Source organism: Dendrobium catenatum, unplaced genomic scaffold (genome assembly GCF_001605985.2).
Source record: "Dendrobium catenatum unplaced genomic scaffold, ASM160598v2 fragScaff_scaffold_1470, whole genome shotgun sequence".
Lineage (NCBI taxonomy): Eukaryota > Viridiplantae > Streptophyta > Magnoliopsida > Asparagales > Orchidaceae > Dendrobium > Dendrobium catenatum.
Window position 1 is genome coordinate 1,663,227 of NW_021319932.1, and position 17,188 is coordinate 1,680,414.

The 17,188-nt window shown below is 35.0% G+C and overlaps 1 protein-coding gene across 5 annotated transcripts in view; it reads right to left on the reverse strand.

Annotated features, from left to right (window-relative positions):
• LOC110110447 (molybdopterin biosynthesis protein CNX1) overlaps window positions 1-13,981 on the reverse strand; it is a 48,448-nt gene extending 34,467 nt beyond the window's left edge. For 4 of the 5 annotated variants that reach the window (XR_002304712.2, XR_003702809.1, XM_028700227.1 and 1 more), the window contains exons 1-3: window positions 13,694-13,979; window positions 5,982-6,108; window positions 1,054-1,184 (exon numbers count right to left, since the gene is read on the reverse strand). Coding sequence is in view for 3 of the 5 variants with exons in the window: in XM_028700227.1 (XP_028556060.1) it covers window positions 1,054-1,184; window positions 5,982-6,108; window positions 13,694-13,879 (444 nt within the window). In the remaining 2 variants the exon portion in view is untranslated. Of the gene's footprint in view, window positions 1-1,053; window positions 1,185-5,981; window positions 6,109-13,693 lie in introns of all 5 variants that reach the window. The other variant, XM_028700228.1, reaches the window with a different exon arrangement.
• Window positions 13,982-17,188: the final 3,207 nt, after the last annotated feature.

Here is a 17,188-nt window from a genome sequence, read left to right on the forward strand (position 1 = left end):
GAATTTAACTCATAATAGGACACAATGGAGAAAAAGAATTCATATAGACGACTCCACGTAGTGGGATAAAGGCTTGATGTTATTGTGGTTACATTTAAATAGGATATCAATTGAACTGACGGGTCTTAAAAATCGGGACCGATTCAACCAGCCAACCATTCAACCGGCAGTTCAACCCAATTCACACTGATTTGCTCCTCGGCTAATTTTAATGGCAGACAAAAAAAGTCATATGATCGGTTCATGGTTGAACCGGTCGGTCCAGTCCTGATGCAACCAAAAGTTCCCAAAACAAGTAGGAGAGCCCTTGGTCACAAGAAAAAGAAAAATAAATACTAAACTAAGTCTCCACAACAAATTAGAAACCACAACATATACCAAATATTTCTTTTATTTCATAAATTTTAGTAGAGGACATAGAAGCTCACTAAAATTACAACCCAAAATGATTTGACCTCCCCTTTGCCTACATCAAGTCCGGTTTTCAAAACCATGTCACAACCTAAAATTTGATTAAAAAATAATTTAATCTGGACACACTACCGCTTGGCGCAGATATTTTATGGCAGGGTAGATGCACAGTCAATAGCTAGACCAATTCTAGGCTGTAGTAAAAGAAAATAATAAATTGATCTAAAGACCAATAGCCTACTGCCTACTATAATTGGATTTCAGCTATTTCAAATGCAAATTCCAAGAAAATTTTTATTCCTATGAAGTTTTAACGATGACAGTTACAGCTACTATCACCAAAGACAAACACAGATATATTAGCAATAAAGAAGGTTAATTTTCATTCACTGTTTAGATGCTATAACAAAGTCTCTCATGAGCTAGCACATGATTGCAAGGTGTGATGCGCATAATATACCGAAATGAACATAAAGGTATTTGCACATCAAACTCCAAAAAATTCATTAAATACCAAAACTCACGACTACATTCCATTTGACCACTAAAGTTCAATCAAATGAACACAAGAAAGTTATTGTATTAAAGTTTGTGTAAACAACAGATATTTTAAAAATAATAATAATAATAATAAAATTATACCATTTCACGTATATCAAGTCCTCGTGGAACTTTCACCAGTATCTTAACCATCTTCATTCCATCAGCGGTGCCATTCACTGGCGTAGAATTCTCAATTTGTACAACAGAGTCTGCACCATCAGGTATTGGACCTGACAGGCATAATAATGACGTCTATTTAAATGATGTGATTAACAAAGAAATATTGCAGCGTCATTTTTATTCATGTGAAGAACTAGAACCGATCACGAAGATTAAAAAACATTTTAGCTCCAATTTAATAATAAATACTCTAGCGAAAATCACACTGACGAAGGACAGGACTGAAATAAATTTCCTCCAATTCAATAACAAATACTCAAGTCAAGATCACACTGACGGACAGGACTGAAATAAACTTTACATGCACATACTACTGTTTATTATCCTAACAAAGATGAATAAGACGTATGATTATTCCCCCAAAACAGGCCGCCTGTGGCCCTCTACATGTAATTCCTTTTTTCAATGTTTTCTGAATAGACAATTGTTAAAACGTGGAAAATTACTCCAGTCGGAAGAGATGGAGATACAGAGAGTAAAAAGGAAAACAGAGGAAGCTGTGGAGAAGAAACTGTATATATTTTTCATATATCTGGATTACCATCTTGCTGAATACATATAGCATTGTAGAGGACAGTTTGTTAGAGATAAATGGTCAGGATTGAAAGTTCTGTTTACTGTGATGGAGTACAGGCAGCAGAGGGAAAGCTGCTCCAGAATTCAGAGTAGTGGAGATAAGGGAGCAGCAAAAGGAGAAAATGCTTTATCAGACGGCTTGCTTATTAGGCTTGCCAACAGCCCCCGCAAATTAATGAGCCAAAAGTTGGATTGTTAATTTGTCTCGAAGTTGCTGAAAACGAGTAGAGGATAATGGTTTGGTGAGAATGTCAACAGGCTGATCAAACGAATTGATATGTAGGACAGCTATTCCATTTGAATTGATGCGCTCCTGAATGAAATGATAATCAATTTTGATGTGTTTGGTTCTAGCATGAAAGACCAGGTTGTGTGCTAGTGCCAAAGCCAATGTGTTGTCACAGTAGAGAGTGGTGGCTGTAGCAAGAGGAACTTGAAAATCATGAAGCAATGTAGCTAAATGATACCAAAGGTGACTTAAGCAAGTGCTCTGTATTTTTCTTTGGATGCAGATTTGGCTACTATAATATGCTTTTTAACACTCCAAGAGAGAGTATTGCCAAGAAAGGTGCAGAAGCCAGTTATAGACTTGCAATCAGTTGTGTCAGTGGCCCAATCTAAGCTGGAATATGATCTTAAATGAAGATCTCTTGGAGTGATGGGAAGGCCAAAGTGAGTAGCACCTTGGACGTACCTTAGGAGCCGTTTGAGGGATTGATAATGTTGATTGGTGGAATTGTGCATGTGCTGACAAATCTAATTTGTAGTGAATTTAATATCTGGTCAAGTAATGGTGAGATACTAAAGGGAGCCGACTATCTTACGGTAAAGTCCTAGATCGCTAAAGGGTTGGTTTGCTGCTAAGCATTGCGGTTGCTTGACAGACATAGGTGTTAGAGAAAATTTGCACTTGGAGAAGCCAGCTGCAGTAAGCAAGTCATTGGCATATTGAGTTTGGTTCAGAAAGTAACAAGTTGTTGTATGAAGAACTTGAATGCCAAGAAAGAAGAGATGGGCCCAAGTTCTTTGAATGAGAATGTGGTTTGCAGTTTGGAAATGAGAGCTGAAATGGTTGGTTGATGATTGTCATAGATGAGTATATTGTCCACATATATAAGTAAATATGAATGTTACTGATTGAGAAAATGAGCAAGGACGGATCTGATTTGCTGAACCTGAAATCAAAATTGAGGAGAAATATAGTGAAAGTTGTAAACGATTGTCATAGAGGTTGTTTTAAGCCGTATATTGCTTTGTGAAGTTCAGAAACATATTCAGGATGTTAGGAGTCAAGGAATCTGGGTGGTTGTTCCATGTAAACATCATCATGAAGTTGCCCATGGAGAAAGGTGTTTGAAACGTCCAATTGGAGCACAAACCATTCCCAAGTGGTTGCAATTGTGAGTAGATGTGAATAGTCGGCATCTTGGCAACCGGACTGAATGTTTCTTTATAGTCAATATCATACTCTTGATTGAACCCTTGAGCTACAAGTCTAGCTTTATGGTACCATTGGGTCTTAGCTTTGTTTTGTAGGTCCACCGACAATCAAGAACTGTTTGATTAGAGTGTGTTGGAACAAGTGACCAAGTAACTTCTTTCTATAGAGATAAGAACTCAGCTGACACAGCAAGCTTCTATGGTTAATGTTTAACAGCTTGGGAGTAGCATGTTGGGGTGAAAGTGGCTTGTGGTGTGGCAAGTAAATTGAACATTTATTTGGGTTTTAGGTGTCCGGTCTTAAACCTTGTTAGCATGTGATGTGAGGGATGAGCTGTAGGTTCTCTGGTGGGAAGTTGAACCGAAGAAAGGGAATCTGTAGTTGGTGGAATAGAGATGCTGGAATGGGAGGAGTTATTAGTAGGAGTTGGAATGGATGTTGTAGAGTCTACGGGAAGGTTAGTTGGAGGTATAGTTGGGGAAGTGATGGTAGAGATAGGAATTAAAGTAAAGGGCGATGGTGTGGTAGTTTTGATGAAGGTAGAAAGTAAGAAAGATGGAGCGCTGTAGAGAAATGTGTCTTGATGGAATACCACATGATGTGAGATGTGAATTTTGCTGGTTTGCAAGTTGGAGCATCTATATCCTTTATGTGAGGTATAATAGCCCAGAAAAATGCATTCCGTGGAACGAGGTGTGAGTTTGTTTGAAGTTAGAGGTTGAAGCCATGGAAAGCAAAGGCAACAAAAGGCTTTGAGATGATTGTATGAGGGTTGGTGGCCATGAAGTAGCTGAACTGGAATAATCACTTTGAGAGCTTTGGAAGGTAGGTGATTAATGAGATAGTATGCAGTGAGAAGAGCTTCCATCTGTGTTGAATCCCGATTTGTCCGGTGGATGATGTGCAACCAAACTTTTGGATCTAGCCGTAAGCTGAGAGCCTATAAGTGAGCATAATGAAGGAAGACATAAAGAAGAAGAAAATGAGCAAGAGAACAAGAAATAGATCTAGATGAAATCTTTATTTTCCATCCAAAAGTACAAGAATAAGAGGGGCAAGAGCTCTGTCCAGCAGAGCTTAAACTAGAAAAAGGGAAAAACTAGCACAAGCTCTCTCTCTCTCTCTTTCTCTCTCTCTCTCTCTCTCTCTCTCTCTCTCTCTCTCTGTATGTCATACACGATATGTTTATCTTTGCCGATGTGATGTGATCTAACGTGTTCTTTCTTCATGGTTCCTCACCTCTATTTATAGGGTTTGGAGAGTTACAATAGAAAAAGTACGATGTATGGTAAGTACTATCGGATCTTGATATAGCTTGGCCAACTATGTCGAATGGTGTAGCTATCTTGTGAGAGAAGATGTGGGTAAGGTGAACCCATCAGAATCTGGAGATCGACTTGGCATTGGGTAGAAAGGTGACCGGATGTTGCCTCGTTGTAACAAGAGGGGGCGAGTAGTGACTTGATGTAGATCTCTGAGCTCGATGGTGGTCTGGTCATGTAGGAGGTTTTGCAGACGAGATGTGGCATTTAGCTTGACTTCTGACAGGTCTCGCATAAAAGACTGGACTTCGGCTAAAATGAATAAAGCTTGTCTAACTCAAAGAGGAACTTCTATGGTTGCCCCCGCCAACGAGGGCGGTTGTCTGGAGGATGTGGCCAGAAGTGGTCCATCGAGCGCCAGTGGTAAGCTCCCGAGCAAGTCCCTCGAACAAACTATCCTGGAGGGAGAGTGAATCTCCTTCCACTCAACCCAAACATAACCCATAAGATACCTGGGAGAGGGTACTTGCACAAGCAATCATGGGTGTACAATAATATTATTGTTGCTTAATTTAAGTCCTGTTTTAAACTCCAGTCAAATGAAATGTTTTCTACTTTCTAATGGACTCACATGCATTTATTTTCAGTATTTTTAAATTGTAATTAGCCATGTGAACTCAATCCGCTAGGAATGAAATGTTTCAGGCAAGGCTCATAAAGATTAAACAACTAACATATAATGTTTTGTATATAAGAGCATACTAGCGATTGCAGATAAGTAGTTAATTATTCTATGCATTTTATTTTGGTTCAATTATTTTTGAGATCATTGGAGTAGACATGATTTATATATGCTTAAAATTGTGGTTAATAATTAAAGGCACTTTGTAATTTTGGAAGATAATTTATTGGATTGTTTTATTTGTTAGTTAAAAGAAATTTAACTACCATCCGACCATTTGTTCTTGACTTGGTATTCCAAGTACTCAGGCCAGGTCATGATACTTATGAAAGCTCGTTACAACTGCAATTATAGTTGTTTCCTTCTTCCCAGTCCTGAAAACAGCTGCAATATTTTGATCCCTATGCTTCAGAAAGTGAATAAATATAAGGCAAAGTAATTTGGTAAACTGCAAAAGTGGCCTTTTTAAAGTTCTACAGTGCATTGCATAAGTCTTATTATTGACATAATCATCATCACCATTAGCCTTATGTCAATTTCATTTTGACATTATAAATCTTAATTTACCACCCTACTGAATATTGTCTTAGGTCAATCAAATAAACACCCTTGATAAGTAGCTATCATCTACATTTCAGTACATCTCTACATGTCGCAGTGTTTCTTAAATTTCCTACAACCGTTTGAGTTACTGAAATCTAGTTTATCAATAAAAGCATAGAAAAAGTAGTGTGAGGTCATTCTAATCAGAAAAACGACCATTTCTCCCAAAGTCTTTGGTAAAGTTTTAAAAAAAATTGCAGTTCAGAAACCTGCCAATAAATGGTCATTTTATCTAAGTTTTATTTATCAGGAACCTAAGGAATCAATATCTTAAAAAAATTACCTCCAGTTGTCACATATGCAACCGTTTCAGGGGTAAGTTCAACACCAGCACCATCATTTCCGGCTCTTGATTCGATAATTATTGGATATTCGCCAGGACCATCTGAAGCCACTACAGCATATCCATCCTGAAATTGGAAAAAAAAACCCTTGCATGTTCGTAAATAGTAAAAATCTCATATAAAGAGAAGGAATGACCACCAAAAAGATATGTAACTGTTTTCTTAAGGGTGTTAAACTAGTTCAGTGATCAGAAAAACTCCAAACATGGATCAGTCGAGCAATGCCATGAACTTATAAAGCTTAATATGAGATCGCCACATCACCAAAAAATAGAGATAATTGAAACTTCAATATTCAATGGCAAAATACATTAAGAAATCTAGTAATCTTTGTTAAAGTAGTATTTAGATTTTCTCATCATCATCATTAGCCTATGCCAACTATTTCAGGTCAATTTTATGCTATGATGCACAGACATGGACACGGCGATACGGATACGACACGGACACGGGACATGTCCATTATTAAAAATATAGGACACGGACACGGGTTGGACACGGTATTAATAAGTCATTTAACTAGAATTTGTGCTTAAAATGATTAGTATTAGGATGTCGAGAGTCAGGCGTCGATGTCATTTATTAGTCACCGAGAGAGGAGATGAAAATACCTTCACTGCCAAAAAGAAATGAAAATGAGAATATTCGATGATTGGGTATTAAGTGCGGACGTTGATTTGGTGTTGTGGATAAGAAATAAAAAATTTAATTTAAATCCGGCCAAATATATGAAACTATATTTAAAAAAATTCATACGGGCACGCGTGTCCAATTTGTATTTAATATTTTTTAATCGGACACGTTTTCGGCGTGTCTGGCACGTGTCGGAGGAGTGTCGGACGAGTGTCGTGTCGGATACGGTGTCGGACACTACACGCCTCTTTGAGGAGAAGTGTCAGTGCATCATAGATTTTATGAATCCTAGTTTTTCATTGTTATTGTCGAGTACTATGTGAAATGTTAAATCTATTCTTCACAAATCATTTTGAACTTCTATTCATATAATCTTAGGTCAACCTATTTTTACCTCCTAATTCTCTTACACTAATTTTATCAACTGGCCTTGCATATGCATTTTCCACTATTTGTTACACATTCAAGCCACTTGAGTTCCATTTTTATTCATCCTATCTTCAATAAATATCACTCCTATCTTTCCTTTCAATAATCATTCCTTATTTATATTTTATAATTTTTTTGGGGAAAATATTTTATAATTTTATCATGCATCCATCTTAATATTCTCATTATTATCACACTCAACTTAGATATCAATGAAAATTTTATAGCATGATAATTGAATTCATACAACAACATCAACCTAATTGAGGTTATAAAATTTACCTTTAAGCCTTCATGATATCATCTTATTACACAAAACTCCTCAGACATTCCTTTATTTTCACCACCAAGCCTTAACTTTAGAGGTTATATCTTCATTCTTTTGTATAATAGATCTAAGATACTTAAATTTATCACACCTAAGTATCACATGATCTTCTAATAATATTGAATGATATTGCTAACATCCTACACACTAAATTATATATAGCATACATTCAACTTTTGTTCTATTAATTATAAGGCCTCTATTTTTCAATTATTTCCCCCATTCCTCTAAACAATAAATATCTCAAAAATTATAGTGTTTTTTTTTTTCGAGTATGAAAAGTTTTGACTTAGAGATAAAACTGCAGCAATAACTACACCGCTTAAAGAAGTAAGAATTTTAATTTGAAAAAGTATGGGTTCTTTCTTGACAAATATTGCATCCCAATGAATTTCTACCATTAATTTTTTAAATCAAAATTTTCGCCCAAATTCAAATGGTTGTATCAATTCCCACCATTGTTTAAAATTGCGCAATATGAGGCTCGCCTTGAGGCCCTCCTCAGCAAAATTTTAGTGAAAAACGCATCGAGGCTTACGCCTCGAACTTATTATGAGGCTTACGCCTCATCTTGGCTGAGACCCTCCTTGAGGCACGCCTCACCTCGCTGGCATGAGGCATACGCCTCGCTCTATTTATGTATGTTTTTATTTAAAACTTAGTTAAATCCTATACAAAAGTCTCAAAAAAATCATGCCCTCTTGCGCTATAAAGCCTCATTAACTTCCTCTCAACTGCCTCGACCTCCAGCCCATCGCCTTCGCCGTAGCCACCAACGTCATAGTCATACTGTTAATGGCGAATGGCGCACCATGGCGTAAAGGTCTCTTTGGAGCCATGGCACATAGCGCACGGCGCGGCGCACGCCATTTTGAACATGGCAAAACTAAATAAAAATTATAAAATAATAAACATGAATATGAAATATCATTAAAAATGAAAGACAAGCTATCATAATAATGAAAAACAATACATAGCGGTACCGAGCGTGTATCGAGCGTGTACATAGCGGTACCGAGCGTGTACCTAGAGGTACCGAGCATATACCGAGCAGTACCGAGCATGTACATAGCAATGCCGAGCATATATCAAGCGGTATCGAGCATGTACATAGCAATATCGAGCGGTACCGAGCATATACATAGCAGTACCGAGCATGTAATTAGCGATACCGAGCATGTACCGAGCGGTACCGAGAATGTACATAGCAATACTAAGTGGTACCGAGCATGTACATAGCAGTACCGAGCATGTACCTAGTGGTACCGAGCATGTACCTAGCAGTACTGAGCATATACATAGCAATATTGAGTGGTACCAATCACTCGGTATTGGCAGAAGCACTACTCTGCGGGACGATACGGCGGAAGCAACAATTTGGCGCGCAATTTTGTGTCATGCACCATGCGCCATGGCTCACATGTGGCGCAAATAGCGCGCGCTATTTTAAACACATGCATCTCGCCATGAACATGGCGCCGTAGGTGCGCCACGCCGCGTCGTGCGTCATGGCGCGCGCTATTTTGCGCCATTGACAAGTATGGTCATAGTTGCCGCCGGGGATCACTTGAAATTCACATACCGCCACCATCTCCTATAAAAATTTAAGTATTACTCTTATTTTATGTTGATGAAAAACATTTATGAAAAAGGAAGATGGTTGAAATAAATAAAAAAGTAGATTGATAGGTATTGGACCCTACAGGTTGAGGCAAAAAAGATGTCAATTTATTATGACGACTCAAATAAAAATCCCCTTAGTAATAATAGTACATGTGATTTATGATTTGTTGTCAATTATTTTAAGTTTATTAGTAATTAAATGTAGATGTGTAGAGAACTCATAAAGAAGAAATTTAAGCTAAACTTGATGATATATGATACGTTTATGCAATTCATATATTTTATATTGTTTTTCTTATGTGATATTTGGATTTCAATTCTATTTCATATTATTTATTATTTATCACTTTATATTTTGTGTAATTTTTTGTGTGATATTTATATAAATTTGTTACTTCATAGTTCAATAGAAAGTTAATATACCATCCTTTAACATAATATTTAGATATCATATAAAAAATCATTTTTAACTTTTATTTTTTACTTTTCGCAATTTTTAAATTTTGAGGCTTATGCCTCAAAACGCCTTGAGACTTGCGCCTCGCCTCATGAACGAAAAACGCCTCAATACCCAATTACTCAATTTTAAACCTTGATTCCCATAGCTTGAATATTCTAAGTAATTTTATAATCATCATCACATCATCATTAAACTTATCCTAACTCTTTATTGTTGCCTAAACCCCAAGTTTTGTGTCTTGAGCCTCTGAATTAATTGGGAATGGAGAACATAAGCAACAAGAGATAAATCTAAACCCAAACAAGTTATTGACTCTTGTTACTGATGATCTACACTCTTTCATGTACATAGGTGTCTGAAACACAATAATTTTGTATAAACTTTCTAGCATACACATCAAATAACATTCACACCACCGTCCTTTGCAGCTTTAGTCAAAGAGTTGATTCGAACTAGCCTCCCAACCAATGATAATCATAAGGATAAGCTATATCATCCTATCCAGTGTTGTCAACAGGCAAAAGCCTTATTCTTCTTTGAAGTGAAAATCACAAGTAAAGCATCTGCTTCAATCAAGTGAATTACACATTTAATAATAAATGGACACCCTAAACTTTAATCCTAACAGAACACTACAATGTACAGAAAGTCATAACCACATCTACAGGAAATTAAATTACAAGAGTTACAATATATAGTAAGCAAGTTAAACTTCAACTTTATGAGACAAATAGAGTTTGAGGTGTACCTTTAAGAAGACTCAATATAAATAATTGACATCAAATCCTTGATCGTCTAACAAACAACAACAACAACAACATCAATTCTTTATCTCACTATGTGGGATCGGCTACAAGAATCCTTTTCTCCATTGTGTTATGTTAAGAGTCAAATTCTCATTTAAATCTAATAAAGAAATATCATTTCTCATTTAAATTTTTAATTATGCTTATCTTTTGATATAAAGCATTGCAGGTCTCACCACCATCTTATAGAATTTTCCCTTAAGTTTGAGGGGGACTTTTTTATCACACAACAAGCCCAATGCATTCCTCCACTTCAACCATACAACTTAAATTCTACTAATAATATCTCCATTTATTTCACCATCACTCTAAATAATAGACTCGAGATATATATAAAGCATGTACTCTTATTAAGAACTCGATTGCCCAAAGTTACAATCCCCCACTAGATCTATTAATACTAAAATTACACTCCATATTCGGTTTTAGAACTACTCAAACAAAAACCTTCAGGCTCTAAGGTTGACCTTCATAATTCAGGTTTAACTTGAACTCCCTCTCTAGGCTTATCAACAAGAAGAATATCATAAGCAAAAAAGAATATATCAAGGTATAACCTCTTACAAATGGAATGAGAGCATCCATGACTAAAACAAAAACATATAGGCTTAAGACTGATCCTTGATGTAAGCCAACTGAAATAGGAAAATACTTGGTCAAACCACCTTGTGTTTGAACACATGTAACAGCTCCTACATACATATCCTAAATGACTAGAATATAGCATTATCAACTCCTTTTTTTTCTAGAACTTTTCATAGCACTTCTCTTGAAATTTTATCATATGCTTCCACTAAATCAATAAATATCATATGTAAATCCTCCTTATTCTCTCTTAATGACTTGATCGTTAACAACTTAACCAAAATTCTATACTTAAGAAATGGAGAGAGGCTCGGATTCAAATCCAAAACGTGTTCAACTTCATATTCCTTATCATATGGTTGCATTGGTTTCATATTTTTTCGTATTTCTTTTGCATCTAGAAATTTTTGGCATTTTCCGAATTTATTATGTATTTCTTTAATTTATTTCAGATTGTTTATATTTTTGAAGCTTTAAAAAGGATCAAGCATCATTCTTAACCTCGCAGTCTAGTTCATCACACATCAAGTTGAAAAATGAGTGCAAATGAAGTTTGGATTAGACTAAGACCAAAAGACAAGTTTGTAATGCTTTTATGAGGCAACTTGACCCAAATAAGATCAACATAATGATATTTCATCCTAACATGGGTCAATTGACATCAATTGACTTTTATTCTTATCTCGATGACAATAAGCTCATTAAAATCTACATAAGTTGATTTTTATTAATTGTTTGTATTATTTCACTTTAGCTTAGTCGTATTAGCAACTTTTGCTAGTCCAAATGCCTATGTCAATGGTCATAATTATGCCATCAAGAATATTTGGATCAGGCATGTGGCATCGGGCGGTGGTTTGTCCAAAAACTTTGACAATAGTTCCTCATTAAGCAAGCAAAGAGGTTAGTGCAATAACTACAATGTCATACATGCTATGCCCTTAAAGACATGTATGGAAGTGAACAAGGCAATTATAACCATAAATGATCCTCTCACCAAGATTCAAAAAGCATGCAAGAGTGGTGCATAAAGAGTACCCCACTCTAACAAAACTCCATCACTCCCATAAAGAAGTGAATTAATCCTATCTTGTCATTCTTATCAAAATAATATAATAGCAAGGAAAAGATGACTACCACCTGCCCCTAAATTCGCACATAGGACTTCCAACCACCCCCCAAAGGAATGCATGAGCTCTCAGAAAAGTACCAGTAGAATGACAACATAATAATATAAAATAAATGAATAGCCTCCCCACCATAATTCTGAAGGAGTACACGGTAAGGTACCTATTGAATTTTGCTTTAAAGGCAAGCAAATTGTGACCCCCGCAAGCTTAAGATCGAGGCAAAAAACATAAATAATTAAAGCACGTCTCACTAGAATGTGTATAACGCAAGCCTTCACTATGCATTCCAAGTTTAACTTATTCGTATACCCAGACGCTCACAAAGATAATCAAACTACTCTAATATATTGCATAGCTCCCTCAATTTCAATAGATATCTCCAATAGACGTAAGAGTTAACATTTATGTATCTTCATTAGAGAATCCAATTAAACATTAATAACCTCAATAGCATCTTCCTCTAAGATATCTCCAATGAAATTAACAATGCCACTAGACAGTACTTAGCCCAAATTATTGCTATATTGAATCAATTCCTATTTAAGGCCTCAAAAGTCCATTGTGCTCTGATTATTATAATATATGGTTAAATTAAATTACTCCTTAATAATCTAAACAAACAAAAAATTAGCCTAATGAATGCTATTAAATACCAAATAGTTTAATTAGTTTTACTAACATTAACATGTCCTAATTCTTTAAAACTAATCCCTAACCAGCGTTTTATAAATAAAAATTTACCCTATTAACATAAGTCACTAATTAAGGCTAATTTTTTATACTAAAAAATTAAAGCCTATTTATTATCAATGTATTTTTTAAATAATATAATAGTTATTAAACCCTAACTAAAATCTATTAATCCCTGATGAGTTCAATTAAAAAGTAGTCATAATTATTGAAACTATTATTTAATACACTATTAAAGCCTAATTAATCGCTAATTACTCTAAAAGTTATTAACCCCCTACAGAAGCCAAATTAATTCCTAAACAAACCAAGTAAACAACAATTAGACAAATTAATAAAATTAAGAATTAATTAATGCGATTAGTCCAACCTTAACTAATGAGCCCAATTCTTTGAATTAATTAATAGCTCCAAAAATAATCCACTAAATTAATTAATCTTTATTTAGCTTATTTTAACATTCTGACAATTAGCTTACTTTTACGAACTAATCTATTCCATCAAAGCTCAAACTCTAATTCTTTAATCTCCTCATTATTTCAACTGGTAGAAAAGCAGCTTCAAAATTTTAATATATTGAGAACCAAATAGTTTTCAAGATACAATCCATTAAGATAATGCCAAAAAAAAAAACATTCAGATTATAGGATTGAGGCCTAACAAGATAGCATAAATTAACGTTTATCAAATCCTAGTGACAACCAAGCACCCGGTTCGAATAAAAACTTTAAAACAATAGAAGTTGAAAGTTATTTACTGGGCTTGGAACTCATCATACCTTTGATTAATTAAAAAAAAGAAATGCTAAATACACAAGTATGGAGAATGAATGTGAAAGAAAGGGACGGGATGAGTCGTTGTACAAACAAGAGGTCTCATGTTACCAAATAACAAGCAAAAGTACCAAGCGGCAACCCTTGAAGTGAAAAGGAATGAGAAGGGAGAAGAAGGATGGTGATTACAAGACCTTGATGGAAGCACGAAAAGGAGGGAGGGGATCGGGAGCGCGGATGTCCTCGGCAAGCACCAGTCCGAGAGCCTCTACGAGGGGGAGGCTCACCGACGGCAGGCGCGCCGCCGCTTGCAGCACCATGGCCAATGCTTCATCCACGGGGATCATTCCACCAGTTGGCGCCGCCGCAGTTGAACTCATGACGGCTGGGGTGCTGTGGCGGTACCAGGCTGCAAATTTTCTGGCTCCCTCGCTTGCCGGCCTGTCTTCTGCGTGAGAAATTAATAGGTCTGATACAACAGTGCTATTTGGATTGAGATTGGGTCTATTTTATTGCTTTTAAAATAATTTTTTATGAAAATATTAGATTTTATTTAAGATATTTTTTTACTGTTTTTGTAAAGAAAATTTTTAGTATAAAAAATTATATAAAAAAGTTATTTTAAAAAGTATTAAGAAAATTGTCTCAAACAAAATCTTAACTATAAAAAAATAAAATTCATAATGGTCGAATGCATTCAAAATTTATTTTGGATTGAAATATTTTTATTATCCAAAATTAAATATTTAAAAATTAATGTTCAAATCTAATCAGCTCAGTTCAAAGCAAGTTGGTCTTGATAAATTCAAGTCAATCTGATCTTCTTGGCATCAACTCAAACAGAACTCATCCGAAGCAGTCAAGTCCAACCAGTAAATTTATCACAAGCGGACAAGTACGACCTAACAAATTGGTATTAGCTACTCTTCAAGTGGACTACTTTTATATGGAAAACTATTAATTGGTTGTTCGTCTACTTATGCGTGTCAAGTCAAAGAACTCATATTAGTTTGGCCGATTACTATTTAAGTCAGATATTTTAATTTAGATACATGATTTATGTATTTTCTTTTTTTCTATATAGTCATATATGTAGTTAATTATGTAATTCTCAAGCCTCAACATAAATCTTTAAATTGAGGGTCAACTGGTGAACTCAATGTGCATAGTTTTTTTATGCCCAAACTTATTGTACATAAATCTCTTAACTTCTTACTCTAAATCTTTTTCTTTCACTCTATATTTCTCCGCTCTCTTTTCAATTCAGTTTGATTTGATTCATGAAAAAAAATTTGAATTCAACATCCTGAAATGTGTGGTGGATATGGAGCATGCCATAAACTAAAAGAGGGATATACTTCTCAAAATAGAGCAACATGTCAAGATAGAGAATAATTATAAATATGAAGAATAATTAGGCATTCATCATTATAAAATAACTTAAAATTTTGAAGAGAGGTAGGTAAGAATGACCCATGGAGCATTATAACGAAATCTAAGGGTGAAGGAGCTGTCATCAGGATCTTTTGATTATGCCATCCACTTCTTCATCTCACACCTGTTCAGATGCATAGATGCACAGATGGAGGAATCATAGGTTTGCACAGGCGCATAAAACTTACTTATACAGCACATAAAAAATTAACATCTATCACTTCAATTTTTTGGCTCCTTTCACGTATTTTTTTCAATACATAAATATAGAAACATCAGCACTTTCAATATATATGAACAACATTAATCATGATTTAGAAATATATGAAATTTCACATGTATGAAAAATAGAGTAGTTTTCATGGGATAAACTTATATACACATTCAACAGTAGCAAATTAGAAATCATTCATGAGCAATATTCACAACAATATTTTAAAGCATTTATTATTCTGTAATAATTTCGACCAGTGTCAACATGCTCATTAAAATATTTAAAATATTGTACAACTCAAAATACCCCATAAATTTTTTATATTTTTCCTGTCAATATGATCAAAACATTCTATTATATCATATACAAAAAGTTATACAATCAAAAATTTTTAAATCTCTATAAACTTGTATTTGTATAAAATCCAATAAAAATATCAAAAATACCAACACAAGCAACAAAAGTGAAATTTAAAATAAGGTAACAATTACTTACCTCGCGATGAACAATATTTACAACTGGTCTATAAGGTGAAATCAGCTCTGCATCCCCTAAATTTCACTTTCTCTCTCTAAATTCTCTCCATCACTCTCTAGCTAGCTATCCTAAAGAGAGAAAATAAATTTTAGAAAATATATCTGAATATTTATAGACCTAGCACCATAGTGCTACCTTCCACATCATTGCAGTGCTCTCAAAGAGAATATTTCATATACTCAAATAGATACTTTGGTGCTGTTGTGCTCCTAACTAGAGCTTCAACACTACACTCTAACTCACAGCACAGTGGCATTCACTTTCTAGTGTCATAGCCCCTCCAAACAAAGAAGACAATGATGCAACATCAACAACACAATTGTAGTGCCCTAAGTGGAAAATTTTAGAAGTACATAATTTTTTCTGTAATTGTTAATTAAACATATAAATTCTTACTAGGTCTAATTCAGGTTACTATAGGTAGTCTCCTTACTACAGAAATTTTCATTAGTAAAGCTCAAAACTTCTCACCTAAATTCACATATGAGAAAGTCAAAACCAATTAACTAGGTAACATCTTTGAGCTGGTCTTCTCATTGCTTAACATTGATGACATATTGAAGTATAGATTATTCTTCATTGCCTTTAAGGAATCGCTTTTGCGACAGAACTCATCTCTTCCACTCAAGGTGATTACATCATTCATCTAGTTCAAGAGAAGGCTTGTTGCCTAGTTTACCATAGCATAAAGGCTTCTTAAAAGTTCACTAGTTTTGTTATGAATGCGGTAAGAGTTAGGAAAGTCTTTGAGGTTCTTTATAACCCAATTCCAAAATGAGATGTTAAATGTGAAGGATTTAGAGATGGATGTGATTCAAGCTAATATAATATAATATATATGAAAGGGGTCTTTTAAATATGCACTTAGTTTTCAACAGTCGAGAAACTTGCCTAAGTTGTTGAGACTCACCCAAAATCATATTAATGTTGAAGAGTATAATATTGAAACTAATGCAACAATAGTGAGGAGGAAAGAGAAGTACGATATGTGTGAAAAAATTTAACAATTTCCTAGGAACCAAAGAAGGCCAACTATTAGAATTAAGACCACTCAATTAAGGCCAACTCACCAACATAAGAATTGGTGATCTAAAAAAAGGTTTTATAATGATCAAAGAAGAAGTCTACACTCCTAGTGAACTCATCATTTTGAGGGGCAAGTACAAAATGAAGAATGATGCATGATCACCATAGAGATATAATGCTACTACCTCAAAATTTCCTATTATCAATTGTGACTCTGTTCATAGTCTTTATGGTCGAGCTTATTAAGGTCATTCAAACTGGGCCGATCAGCCTAATGATATAAGAAAATCGGCTCGTTTTGAGGAGAGAGAAAATCATTTTTATAAAATCAGATATTTTGAAGAGAGAGAAAGAGAGGAAAAGTAAAGGAAATCCTTGGTTTTGGAGGCCGCGGAGCGCTTTTCGTCCGACGCCGCTGCGGCGATTTTATCGGTCGGAATTGATTCTACGTGATTTTAATTGAATAGAAAAATATCAG